Source organism: Neopsephotus bourkii, unplaced genomic scaffold (genome assembly GCF_033783945.1).
Source record: "Neopsephotus bourkii isolate Nb327-2 ecotype Australia unplaced genomic scaffold, CSIRO-AGI_Nbou_v1 NB_1350, whole genome shotgun sequence".
NCBI classification, from domain to species: Eukaryota; Metazoa; Chordata; class Aves; order Psittaciformes; family Psittacidae; genus Neopsephotus; species Neopsephotus bourkii.
In genome coordinates this window covers 2,133,654-2,146,438 of record NW_026901829.1, presented here as the reverse complement: position 1 = coordinate 2,146,438, position 12,785 = coordinate 2,133,654, and the positions used below count along the sequence as shown (strand labels likewise).

Below are 12,785 nucleotides of genomic sequence, written 5' to 3'. Positions count from 1 at the left end.
TTCTTTCTTTCACTCTACATCAATGATGCTCTAGAACTTGGGAATCGGAGTTCAGCTTTCCAATGTTTTACTGTCTTCTGGGCAGGCATAGAACAGGTCTTAGGAGTTCTGCAGAAGTAGTGTGCTAGTAGTGGTTAATATTGGGAATAATCTCTGAGGAAATGCTGAAGTCTGCTTCTTATGCAGAATGGTTTGTTTCAAAGGGCCATGATTTTAAAACACTTTGGAGGAAGAAAATGGGGATATTCCACTGAAGAATCCCATGAAGTCTGGTTGATGTCTGCTTAGTTGACAGAAAACTGATTTCTCTAGATACCCGGTATATATAATGCCAGAACCAGCTTGGATTTCACCTATGAGACTCCTCTGGTCAGTAATGCATTGAGTGCCTTGTTTTTGTGTCTCCGTGTTTCTCTGCTTGTTGAAATAGCTGGAAGAAGAAATTTCACTGAGAGAGAAAAAAAGGGAGGAGAAGGAAAAAGCAAAACTTGAATGGATAAGGCAGCAACAGGAGATGGGAAACAAGATAGAAGAAGAAGCTGAAAAGGAACCTGAAGAAGAGCCATTGCCGTCTATCTACATACCAGAGGAACCCAGTCCCATCCTCTGTGGGTTTTATTCAGCACCAGGAAAATTTTGGCTTTCCTTGGTAAATCAATTTCTATTTCATGTTGGTAGGATTGCAAGATGTGGCAACCTTCCCTTCACATGTGGCTGACTTAGAAAACTGATTATTTGAAACCTGCCATTTCTAGGACATTGAATTCCCTTAATACTTAATAGTTTCAGCGATCTTTATGAAGTAAACCCATAGTGTCATTCCAATTCAGATTGTTCAGTAAATTTCCTATAGTTATGCTTCTTGGTGATGCCTGAATGGGCAAAAAGACTAAGCTGTTCCCTCACAAATAGAAGGTAGAATTTTAATGTATTGGTAGGCTGGCTTGTAATGCCAGTGATCATGACAGATTTTTTTTCTGTGGGTAAATAGGGTCTCTAGATGTTTAGAAGTAACATTATCTAACCTATTGTAGCTCCTTAAGAAAGGAAGAATTACTCTGAAAATTGAATTTACCTGAACAGTTTTGCAGTGTTCTTTTGTTACCATTTCTTTGTGGTCCTTTTCTTCTTCAGGGTGGGTATCACTCAGGGTTCCTCTATCATTGTGAATTCTCACATGATGACCAAGAAGACCCTGAAGATAGGAAAGATGAACCCTTTGAAGTGATTCCTATGGAGGACACCGACAACAATCCCATCCACCAAATCTTCTTCTGGTAAAACATTGTAGTGCAACAGCTTTGTGATAAAGCTTGATGAAGTTAAACTTAGAAGGGAGGAGGGTACACTGCTTTGTCACTTTTTTAATTGTGGCTTAACTCTAGTATGCAGGAACTTTCTCTGGTTTTCCAGGCACTGAGTTTCACTCAAAATTCCTAATGGACACAGTGGGCACTGTGTCTGACAGAATAATTTAAAAAGCCCTTCATGGATGCAAACGTCTGATTTCTGATTAAGTATTGGTTAGGACTCAAACACCCTGGATTGTAGAACTCCAGGAGAACCATTAGAAGTCTCTGCAAACTGTGATCACCAGAAGAGCAATTCTTTTTTGTGGCTAACAGAGGACACAGTCCTCCCTTGAGGAGAACAAGGAGGGATCAGTCCATCTCTCTTATGCAAAGAATACATTGTAAACTGTACAGATGAAAAGGCTGAACAATTTTCAGACTCCCAGTGTTATGTTGCCTGTAAGGCTAGCCATCTTGTCTATCTAAGGAGGTAGGTTTAGTTCAGGCTTTAATCTACAGCTGGCTGCATTCATCACCATCTCTAGTGGATGGAGAGCAGAGGGGCAAATCTGCTTTTCTAGCTCTGGACCTGGTGTCTGCTACCCTGCCCAACACAGGGCTGGGATCAGTTCCACGGTACCCAGCAAGTGCTGGAACATTTCAGAGCACTCAGCTGGAAAACAAATTCGTAGCTGTATCACACATACTTGAAATGATCCAAATATTTTCCTCCTAGCTTACAGACTTGGGAAAGCTATATTTATTAAGCTAGATTAGCTCTTTTCAAGTTTCATGTTTTGAGCTGTGCCCTCACTTGTTACGTTGCTTATTTGACAGTACCAGCAGAGCATGGATGTTCTGTGGGATGCAGAATGGCTCACTGCGTGCTTATTCTCTCCAAGATAAAGACCTCTCAGCAGATACCCTGAAGGAATACTGGTCCTTCAGTGTACATGACAATGATTATGGTCAGATCCGGGGAATCTGTTCTAGTTACGATGATAGGTTTCTGATTACCTGCGGTGGAGATGGAAACATTTTTACTTTCAACATCTTGTGTCCAGAGGATGTTCAGAAAGAGCTAAAAGCCAAAATCCCCTCTCCTAGGGTAAGTCACTACCCTCTTTCACGGAATTAGGCCTATTTACTGTGAAAATACTCCAGATAGATAGGCAAAATGCAGTTATTTGGCATCATATTATGTTTCATAGTGAAAGCTGAGGTTTCCCAGTTCAGAAGAGTAGCTCTTGCAAAACATTCCCTAATAAACAGGTACTATGACTACATTCTGCCTCCTTGATGTTTTCTGGCTTTCTCCAAATAAACATAGCATTTGTTATTCAAATGTAATATTCTACTAATCTTTTCCCATTCAGAGGTGTATTCATGCACATTCCTAGAATGAAAGAACCACAAGAATTTGTCATACTTAATACTTGTCTTGCATTTAACTCCAATAAAGTATGATTCTGCTCTGGCTAGGGATTCTGTAAATAACGTAGAGTCATAGGATCATAGAATCAATTAGGTTGGAAAAGACCTTTAAGACCGTCAAGTCCAGCCATCACTCCAGGACTGCCAAAATAATGTTGGAGAATACCAAATGTGTAGATTCTCAGAGCATCTAGTTGGATCCACAAGTTGGATTTTTAAAATCTGCAAAATAGCACAGCATGATGCCAATCCTGTTGCTTTACCACTCTTGGACAGCATTAGTAGTAATCATTCTACAGGTGTTCTGTGTTCAATGTAGAGCTCACCACCTTTAGCGTGTTTGAACAGATGACACTGGAACTCAGTAACAGTCCTACTGATATTACACAAGAAGAGAGAGGTGTCAACTCCATCACTGAAAATGTTCAGACGTTATTGAGTATTTAAGAAATCTCTTCAGTGCCTGAATTAAGCAAATATAACTTGAAAGAAGCAGTGAGCCCTCTTGAGTAAGGAAGTGCTATCATGCACAATGAATTTTCAAATAGAAATAGAAATTCACTTCAGTTTAAAAATCCTGAAAGTGTCAACATAAGACAAATTCAACTTCTGAGTATTTTTAATATTAGTTAGTAACTACATTTTCAAAGTTGCTTGTTGAGTGAGGCTGGGGAAATTGTAATTTTGGTCATTTAGCTAAATTGTTCATGACTGGTTGGAATTCTTTACCAGTATCACAAGAACATGTAGCACTAAGAAGAGACTCAAAATTGTTTTCTTAAACTAAGTGAATGATTGGAACCTATGATATCAGACCCTTGCTAGCTCTAGTATCACAAATAGTGATTAATAGACAATTATAAAGCATATATTTAGTTTTATCATTTTGAGTATGTCAGTAGCTTTATATAAATATCTTAACGGTCAATTTCTATTGTTCAGGCTAGCAACATTGCTTAAAGACCATCCTAATAGTTTTTCACTTATCAAAGTATCTTAAGTATCTATTCTAGTTTTAAGTCGTGGAAGATTTTAAAAATACCATCTTCATTAAACTTAATGTGATTCTTAAAGAATCAAATACAAATCATCTGAAACTGATAGAGTTAAATTACAGATCATTTTAATATGACTGTATTCACTGTAGGGTGATCGGCCCCCCTCCTTTTCTACAGCATGACTGCCTAGGAAAAAGAGGTTTGTGTGACTGCAGTGTCCAACCATCTGTCATTCTTCACAGCTAATAATTGTGAAGCCATTATGCAGTCAGCAGAAGCAAAACAGAATAATTACACATATAACTTGGAATTAGCCCAGGATATGTTGTCTCTTGTCAACATGGCAGTGAGGGGGGACAAGAGAATTGAGTTTGGGTGATAAAGAACTAAAGATGCTAATGAAGTTAGGACAAGAAATGTAATGGTTAATGTTGATAGTAAGGAAATAGGATTTGTGTTCTTTGTCTCTAAGAATTATGCTTCATTAGTTCCTTTACGTATAAACCAACCAGATTGCTTTATCTTCTTGAAACATTAAAATCTGATATTTAAGGCTTATATAAAAATATTGTTCATAAGGCTTTACTTTGGTTTTTATGAGAAGCAGTGGGAGCTCTGTCTTAGTGTTTGTAAAAGCTTTTTTGTCTGTTGAAACTATTATTGCTTGTTTAAAGGCAAACCAACGCTTTTATTCCAGAGTGGTCTTGAGAAGGAGAAGGTTGCTGAAGACATTGAGGATCCCAATACCTACAAGTAAGAGATTCTTGGATAATGATAAAAAAGATTTTCAAGTGTTGGTAGCTTTCTTCAGACCACATACTTCTTTTTGCCTCCCAACAGAGGGGAGAAGTTGATCACGCTGAATTTGGGTCATTTCCTTGTTATACACAAAGTTTTTTCAGCCTTTCCATTAATTTAATTTACTTTTCTGTGGTAGGAATACACATACAGTAATCTGAGAATTTCTTAACTTCAGAGACAAAGAAAAGGCCAAGGTCAAAGCCCCTGGATGTCAGGAGTGTGCAAATATACAGGAAGAAGTTTCTTTTCTAAGTTACCTTAAGAACCATTGAGTTCATTGGGAGTTTAAGGCTGTATCTTTTCCTCTCTTCTACTGCAATAACACCATTTCCTTTATCATGCATTTTCAGCATTGAGGAAGTCAAACAGAAAAAGGAGTATGACCGGAAAATGAAGGAAGCTGAAGAGAAAAAGCAAAAGAAAAGAGAGAAGTTGACTGCACTAAGGCACGAGTTTCTTCTTCTTCTTCAAAAGAATCAAAAGTTGCCCAAGCACATGCAACTGCACAGAAAGGTACATCTGGTTTATATGAAGGTCATTTACCTTTACAGGCACCTTCTTCTAAAATGTTGCTACCCAATGTGTTGGGGCGAAAGGTGTCCAACCCTTTGGATTATGGTAGTTCTGTGAATATATATGGCATGTTTTAAGCCCAGCCTGTCACTCAGAAACAACACAGCTGTTAGCTCCCCCCAACCCTGCTCCTGGAGGGATGGGGAGGAGAATCAAAAGAATGTAACTCCCAGGGGTTTAGATAAGAACAGTCCAGTAACTAAGGTATAACATAATCACTACTGCTACCAACAATAATAATAATGATAAGGGAAATAACAAGGGAAGAGAATATCTCTCACCACCCACCGACCGATGCCCAGCCCGACCAAGCAGTGATCTCTAGCCCTTCTGGGTAACTGCCCCTAGTTTATATAGTGGGCATGTTGTACTGTGGTATGGAATATCTCTTTGGTTAGTTTGGGTCAGGTGTCCTGTCTCTGCTTCCTCCCGGCTTCCCCTCCTCCCTGGCAGAGCATGAGACTCACAAAGTCCTTGGTCAGAGTAAACACTGCTGAGCAACAACTAAAAACATTGGTGTTATCAGCTCTGTTGCCAGCCCAAAAGTCAAAACCACAGCACTGCACCAGCTACCAAGAAGGAGAAAAATGACTGCTACTGCTGAACCCAGGACAGTATCATTTGTTGGGACTTCTGAATCACAGCTGAGGATTTGTGCCATTTAAGCATGTGGGAAAAATGTGGTTCTCTCTGGAGATCTGAATAGCTCCTGAACAAAGGATTCTGTTGATGTGTGTGGAATTCTGGCACCTGGACAAAAATATTTATTACCAAAACCCAGTAGCCAGGGTAATGTGATACTGGGTTTTTTGCCTTTCTGCAGCAGTTTGAGATGGACCGTAAGATCTTTGAGGAGCTGGATAGGCAGACAGCACAGAGAATCCAGTTAGTGCAAAATGAGCTAGCTTGGGAACACGAGAAACGCTCAATTGGACTGCAGAAACTACGAAATCAGTGAGTACCACTTTGCTTCTAATTCTCCTTCTGACTCTTCACTGGGCTTATCATTTACGAAGTTGTACCTGCCACAAGGAAAAAGAATGTGATGTTTTTTTCCTCATACAGTTAATATTTCTTCTGTTTTGATCCTGTTCTTTTTTTACTTGGAACATACACAAGACTATATATTGATATTTGGGTTTACTTACTACATTTGAATCTTTGGTAAAATTTCAAATATTCAGATCAAGAAAGTAGCTTCATTCTGATTTACTTCTACATTAAGGAAACTGGGGATGGGGTTATAAGACTAAGTTTGCCTGGGGTTTGGCAGTAATTTCACCAAGAACCAAGAACTCTTACTGAAACTTTGAAGAACAACATGTGAACCTCTGTTTTTCAGGCATGCTGCATGTCTGTCAGATATTTTAGTGTTATTGCTAACACAATGCTCCCTATACAATTTAAAGTTATAAAATTAACTTCCTCAAAAACACAAGTTTAAGTTCGGGATACATTTTGGGTTGATCTTAAATCCAAATATATAGCAAAAGATGAATGTGTAAAAATAGATACACAATACACAATACAAAAACCCACCTTACACACAGATTGTATGACTGGGAAAAAGACTTCATTAAAGCCGTGTTTTTAATCAGTCCTTAATGGAAGATAAAAGACATTCTCATGAAGAACTGGTGTAAGTTTATATATTAGGAGAGGTCTTAATTCTTGAGCATCTCCATTCCTAGACTGGATAAAATTAAATAGATAGTGTCAGAAGTCATAGAATCATAGGTTAGGGTTGGAAAGGCCCTTATGGTCATCCAGTTCCAACCCCCCTGCCATGGGCAGGGACACCTCACACTAAACCATGTCACCCAAGGCTCTGTCCAACCTGGCCTTGAACGCTGCCAGGGATGGAGCACTGAACACTCTCTGGGCAACCTGTTCCAGTGCCTCACTACCCTCACAGCAGAGAACTTCTTCCTTACATCTAATCTGAACTTCCCCCATTTAAGTTTTAATCACTTACCCCTTGTCCTACCACTACAGTCCCTAATGAAGACTTCCTCCCCAGCATCCCTATATGCCCCCTTCAGGTACTGGAAGGCTGCTATGAGGTCTCCACACAGCTTCTCTTCTCCAGGCTGAACAGCCCCAACTTTCTCAGCCTATCTTCATATCGGAGGTGCTCCAGCTCCCTGATAATCCTTGTCATGCTATTACTTACTGACTTGTGAATTTACATGTAATGATTGTATGCGCAGTAAGTAAGCTACATTAGGCAAAATGGTAGGCAAGGCAAAATGGTAGGTTGTACCTACTGACATCAGATGGTTTGTCTTTTCAGGTTTTGGGACTCACTTGAATTTGACACTGTTGTTGTTCATGCTATTCAAAGCAAGCATCAAATTTCCACCTACAGACTTCTAGTAATGTCTCATAAATACTACCAAGGTAAAGAACGTCCATCTTGGAAGAGGACAGTACTCGAACAGGCATGGAAACAACCGGAAAAGAAGCAGATCAACATAGAGTCAGGGCGTATGTATAGAGCTAATAATGACCATTTAAATCTTATCAGCAATATGGTTTCTGTCTCTCATCTAAATTTGTTTTCCTGAGTCCAAGCTAAAGATATTGTAATTTCTTTAGATACAAGTAAAGAAATTATAACTGTGGCATCTTTTTTCAGTACCTATGTACCTAGTAACACATATACATAGTTTTCAATGTTTAGGTCAATGTCAGCGATTGTTTGTCAATGCCAAGGTCCTACACCTGGGTCGGAGCGATCCCAGACACAGCTACAGGCTGGGCAGAGGAAAGATTCAGAGCAGCCCTGTGGAGAAGGACTTGGGGGTGCTGGTCAATGAGAAAATGAACATGAGCCAGCAGTGCGTGCTTGAAGTCCAGAAAGCCAACCGTATCCTGGGCTGCATCAAAAGGAGCGTGACCAACAGGTCAAAGGAGGTGATCCTGCCCCTTTATTCTGCTCTTGTGAGACCTCATTTGCAGTATTGTGTACAGTTCTGGTGTCCTCAACATAAAAAGGACATGGATCTGTTGGAACAAGTCCAGAGGAGCCCACGAGAATGATCAGGGGACTGGAGCACCTCCCATATGAAGATCGGCTGAGAAAGTTGGGGCTGTTCAGCCTGGAGAAGAAAAGGCTGCATGGAGGCCTCATAGCAGCCTTCCAGGATCTGAAGGGGGCCTATAGGGATGCTGGGGATGGACTCTTCATTAGGGACACATTAGTGACAGGACAAGGGGTAATGGGTTAAAACTTAAACAGGGGAAGTTTAGATTGGATATAAGGAGGAAATTCTTTCCTGTTAGGGTGGTGAGACACTGGAATAGGTTGTCCAGGGAGGTTGTGAATGCTTCATCCCTGGCAGTGTTCAAGGCCAGGTTGGACGAGGCCTTGGGTGGCACGGTTTAGGGTGAGGTGTCCCTGCCCATGGCAGGGGGGTTGTAACTTGATGGTCTTAAGGTCCTTTCCAACCCTAACTATTCTATGATTCTATAATGTGACCAAGTCAAGTCAAAGAACCCAAATATTTTCAGAGCATCCACTACACTGGAACTATACTAATTGACACCAGCTGTACAGGAGCTGTCCCAGGGTGAGTCTAACTAATTAGGACTGCACTGTGCTGCATGGTATTCACATCTTCACTTGGTTATTTTTTGGTCCAGGTACTACAGTTTCTGAGGGTGAGGAAGAAATTGTGGAGATCACAAAGGTCCAAAAGCCAACAACCCGTTATATAGAAAGCAGACGTGAGAAAGTCAGAAGATCTGTTGAGAAATCTGACAAGGTGAAGGCTAAGATCATGAAGAGGAAAGAAGAGTGGGAGGAATTGTGAGTCTTGAACTAGACTCTGTCCTTTTAGTTCTGCTTCTTGTCTGAGGTCAAGTAATGCTATTTAGCTGTCACATGGCACTGTAATCTCTCTCCCTAGTTTTTTGTCTTCCTAATGATTGTAATTAAAATAGATGAGTTTTCATATATCTCTGAGTCTTAAGAGACTCAGACTCAAGACTAAAAGTCTCAAGAGACTTCTAGTTAGTTTCTCTGGTCCTTCTAAAATATTAAAAATCTTGGTTTCAGCTAGGTAGCTGCATCTTCAAATAGGGTGTAAAAAGATGTCTAAATCAATCATGACTGAGGTACACATAGGCCATTACAGTCAACACTTGGTTAACCCTGCTAGCACGACATAGAGCAGATGCTGTAACAGCTGTGTTAGGTCAGTTGTGCTAACACCACAGCCATTATGTGGGTGTCTGTGATGCTCCATTCTGGTCTTTGACAGGCAAGAAAGGTTGACAATGCATCTTTGAATGCTCATAGAAATGCAGAAGTTTTTCATTAGGAAATGAATGACAGGGAATGGGACTAATGAAGAGTCAGAATACAAGGCTTTTAAGGTTATTGTTTAACAATATAGAGTAGGATCAGGTATTCTGTGCTACAGGCTGGTGGAGTGTTGACACACAGCTCCCTGAGATTAAGAGCAGCATGTACTCACTAACCCCAGAACTCAGTGTAAAGATTTACCCTGTCCCACGGCAGCATTTTGTTGTAAGAGTTTGGGGGGGGGGGGGGGGGGGGGGGAATAATCTGAGATTGTCATTCAAATGTGCAAGGATATTCTTCCCAAAGTAGCTGTTCTTTTCTGAAAGAGGCTGTGTGATTCCTGATCCCTAGCTTGCCTCCATAGCATTGTTGCAGAAATCAGAAAGTATGAAAGGACCCAGTTTGTTCACCTGTATGCTTTCCGTCTGAAAGTAAAGCTTTGGTTTTACCTACCAGATACAAGAGCAAGCCTAGTGATGACTATGAGAATCCCAAAGATGTTGAGGAGATCAAAGCAGCACAGGAAAATATAGGCTGTTATAAACTGAAGTCTGCTCCTAACTACAGAGTCCCTGAACAAGAGATTATGAACATAGAGAAGAAGGTGACACAGCTTACATCCCTGGAAGTGTTGGTATGTAGACTGATGCAGTGATATGTATGTTTCCCCCTTCTTTGGGGAGGGAGGATAGTGTGTTAGTCACTGAAGAATTTTTTTGAAAGGAAATCAAAGTGGATGTGGGAGAAGTCCTTGAGGGATAGGCAGTGTTGAGCCAGCTTTAGTTACAAATCAGCCTTTCTCTTGTGAACTGCTGGAACTTCACCAAACTCAAACCTGCATCGACCCAGGATAACTATCAGCTAGCTGTTCAGCAGGAGCATCCTTCTTTTTGAATTCTTCAGAAAGTCTTACAATCTAGTAACTGATATGCTTTCCTGAAAACTCTGACTTAACCCTTGCCACGGAATACTTTTACAAAAACAGGGATGTGAGCAAGGACAAGTGTTTCTAGCGTGGCTTCTCCATATTTGCACTTTGGAAATTACTCTTTCTGGGTACTAAGCATTGGAATCTTCCCGAGAAAGCAGGTCTTTTGGAGCCACCTTTCTGCACCAGGACTCCTACAGCTACTACATGTCTTTTAGCCACAAAGACACAAGAGGCTCAAATGTTGTGCAGTATCTTTGTTGCTTTCTAACTTCTTTCCCTCATCTCTCTTCTCATAGGAACTGTTTTTCATTTTAGACTGGAGTCAAAACGAGTGACAAATTTCTTTAGCTGAAAGAACAATGAAGAAATAAATCTATTGAACTTGAAACTATCTAATTGCTTTTTGGTATGAAGGCCTATTTTCTGCCCTGCTTACTGAGGAGCATCTTCACTGCATGGTTTAGCTTTTTTTTAGAGAAGTGTAAGTTATACTCTTAATAGCCTGGATCTTTTCCAGTCTTAACCTCATGAACTATTGCCTAATCTCAGGCACCGTCTAGGCTGGGTCACTTTGATAGTGAAGTCTAAGTGTTACAGAAACAATGCTATAGTCTTGGGGATTTGTTGAATCATTTTAATCTCATGCTTGGGCTCCAGTACTTCACTATAGTGCTTATGTTAACAGATACCCAGTTGAATGCTTTGCACAGGTCCACACAGACGATGCTGACTCCTCTGCCCCTATCCATCAGTTCTGTAGCCCCATCATAGAAGGCCACTGTATTGTTCAGGCATGATTTGCCCTTCCATGCAACACCTTCCATGTTGGCTGTCACCAACTGCCTTGTTGTTTTTCATGTGCCCTAGCATGGTTTGCAGGAGAATATGACCCTGTGACACACAGAGGTGAGACTGAATGGTCTGTAGTTCCCTTGGTCTTCCATTTTCCCCTTCTTGAAAATGGAGGTTATATTACCCTTTTTCCAGTCATCAGGAACTTCACCTGGCTGCCATGATTTTTCAAATATGATGGCCAGCGGCTTAGCAACTTCATTCACCAGCTCCTTCAGGACCCGCGTATGGATTTCATCAGGTCCCATGGACTTGTGCACATTTGGGTTCTTAAGATGATCTTGAACCTGATCCTCTCCTACAGTGGGCCTAAGGTCTTCATTCTCACAGTCCCTGCATGTGTCTTCCAAGACTTGAGCACTTGCTGGTGAAGACTGAGGCAAAGAAGTCATTGAGAACTTCAGCCTACTCCAAATCCAGGTTAACCAGTTCTCCTGCTTGTTTCCAGAGAGGGCCCACATTATCCCTAGTCTGTCTTCTGTTTGCTAGATACCTGTAGAAGATCATTCTGTTATCTTTCACATCCCTTGCCAGACTCAATTCTAAGTGGGCCTTAGCTTTCCTGACCTGATCCCTAGCTTCTTGGACAACATCCCTGAATTCTTCCCAGGCTGCATGTCCTTGCTTTCACCTTCTATAAGCTTCCGCTTTCCTTCTGAGTTTTCTCAGCAGCTCCTTAGCTATCCATAGAGGCCTCCTGGCCTTCTTGCCCCATTTCCTTCCTACTGGGACACAACACTCCTAAGCTTGGAGCAAGTGATCCTTGAATATCAACCAGCAGTCTTGGGTACCACTGCCCTTTAGGGCTTTGTCCCAAGAAACCCTACTAAGCAGGTTCCTGAAGAAGCCAAAGTCTGCTCTCTTGAAGTCCAGGGCAGTGAGCTTGCATGAAATCCAAAAGCATTTGACAAATGCTTCTTTTCTACTTTTGGTATTACTATCTCCTATACTTTGAAAATTCAGAACTTTGTTCTAACTCTAACGACCTGCAGTAGCTGTGGTCTCAGCTTCAATATCACATATAAAAGACAAGAATCTCATCTGCTTTTCAGAACCTACATTTATGGATGACTGCTTTTCAGTATCTTTGAGGTTATGTGGGATAACAGCTTTGTTTCAGTGTCTGTGTCCAAGAAGTCTAGATAACTGTATAGATGCACATTTGGTAGTGTGTACAGTAAAGATCCTCTCAGGACCTCTTTTGTTTTGGGGATGGAAGCTTGCTTTACAAAATACTAAAAAATACTAAATTTATTTTTGTTAGAGTATTATTTGTACTATATGCCTGAAAAAAAGAGACATATATCAAAGCTGAGATACTCTCTGTATTAAATGAGACAGCACAAATGATTAATCCTCTAACACCCACAGCTTATTTTCACAGTTTCTGGTTGCTTTCTGCACTGCTTCAATATCTCTTGTCAAGAAACTCATAATCAAGCTAAGAACTGAAAGAATGGGGAAGGCTCATTTCCCTTCTTACACCTTTGTTATTTTTTGTGAACAAGAGGAAGAGAGGTGGTTCCAAAGATTTTAAAATGGCAGACTGAAAGACAGCTGTTAAAAAATGCTAATGTGTGGGGATGGCACGGAAA

The 12,785-nt window shown here is 40.8% G+C and overlaps 1 protein-coding gene across 3 annotated transcripts in view; it reads left to right on the top strand.

Moving 5' to 3' along the window:
• The window catches only part of CFAP44 (cilia and flagella associated protein 44), a 48,459-nt gene that overhangs the window by 25,109 nt on the left and 10,565 nt on the right, over window positions 1-12,785 (top strand). For 2 of the 3 annotated variants that reach the window (XR_009727419.1, XM_061366654.1), the window contains exons 15-23: window positions 431-649; window positions 1,135-1,277; window positions 2,130-2,400; window positions 4,422-4,477; window positions 4,876-5,038; window positions 5,922-6,052; window positions 7,392-7,585; window positions 8,744-8,909; window positions 9,864-10,041. Coding sequence is in view for 2 of the 3 variants with exons in the window: in XM_061366654.1 (XP_061222638.1) it covers window positions 431-649; window positions 1,135-1,277; window positions 2,130-2,400; window positions 4,422-4,477; window positions 4,876-5,038; window positions 5,922-6,052; window positions 7,392-7,585; window positions 8,744-8,909; window positions 9,864-10,041 (1,521 nt within the window). In the remaining variant the exon portion in view is untranslated. Of the gene's footprint in view, window positions 1-430; window positions 650-1,134; window positions 1,278-2,129; window positions 2,401-4,421; window positions 4,478-4,875; window positions 5,039-5,921; window positions 6,053-7,391; window positions 7,586-8,743; window positions 8,910-9,863; window positions 10,042-12,785 lie in introns of those variants that run through there. The other variant, XM_061366655.1, reaches the window with a different exon arrangement.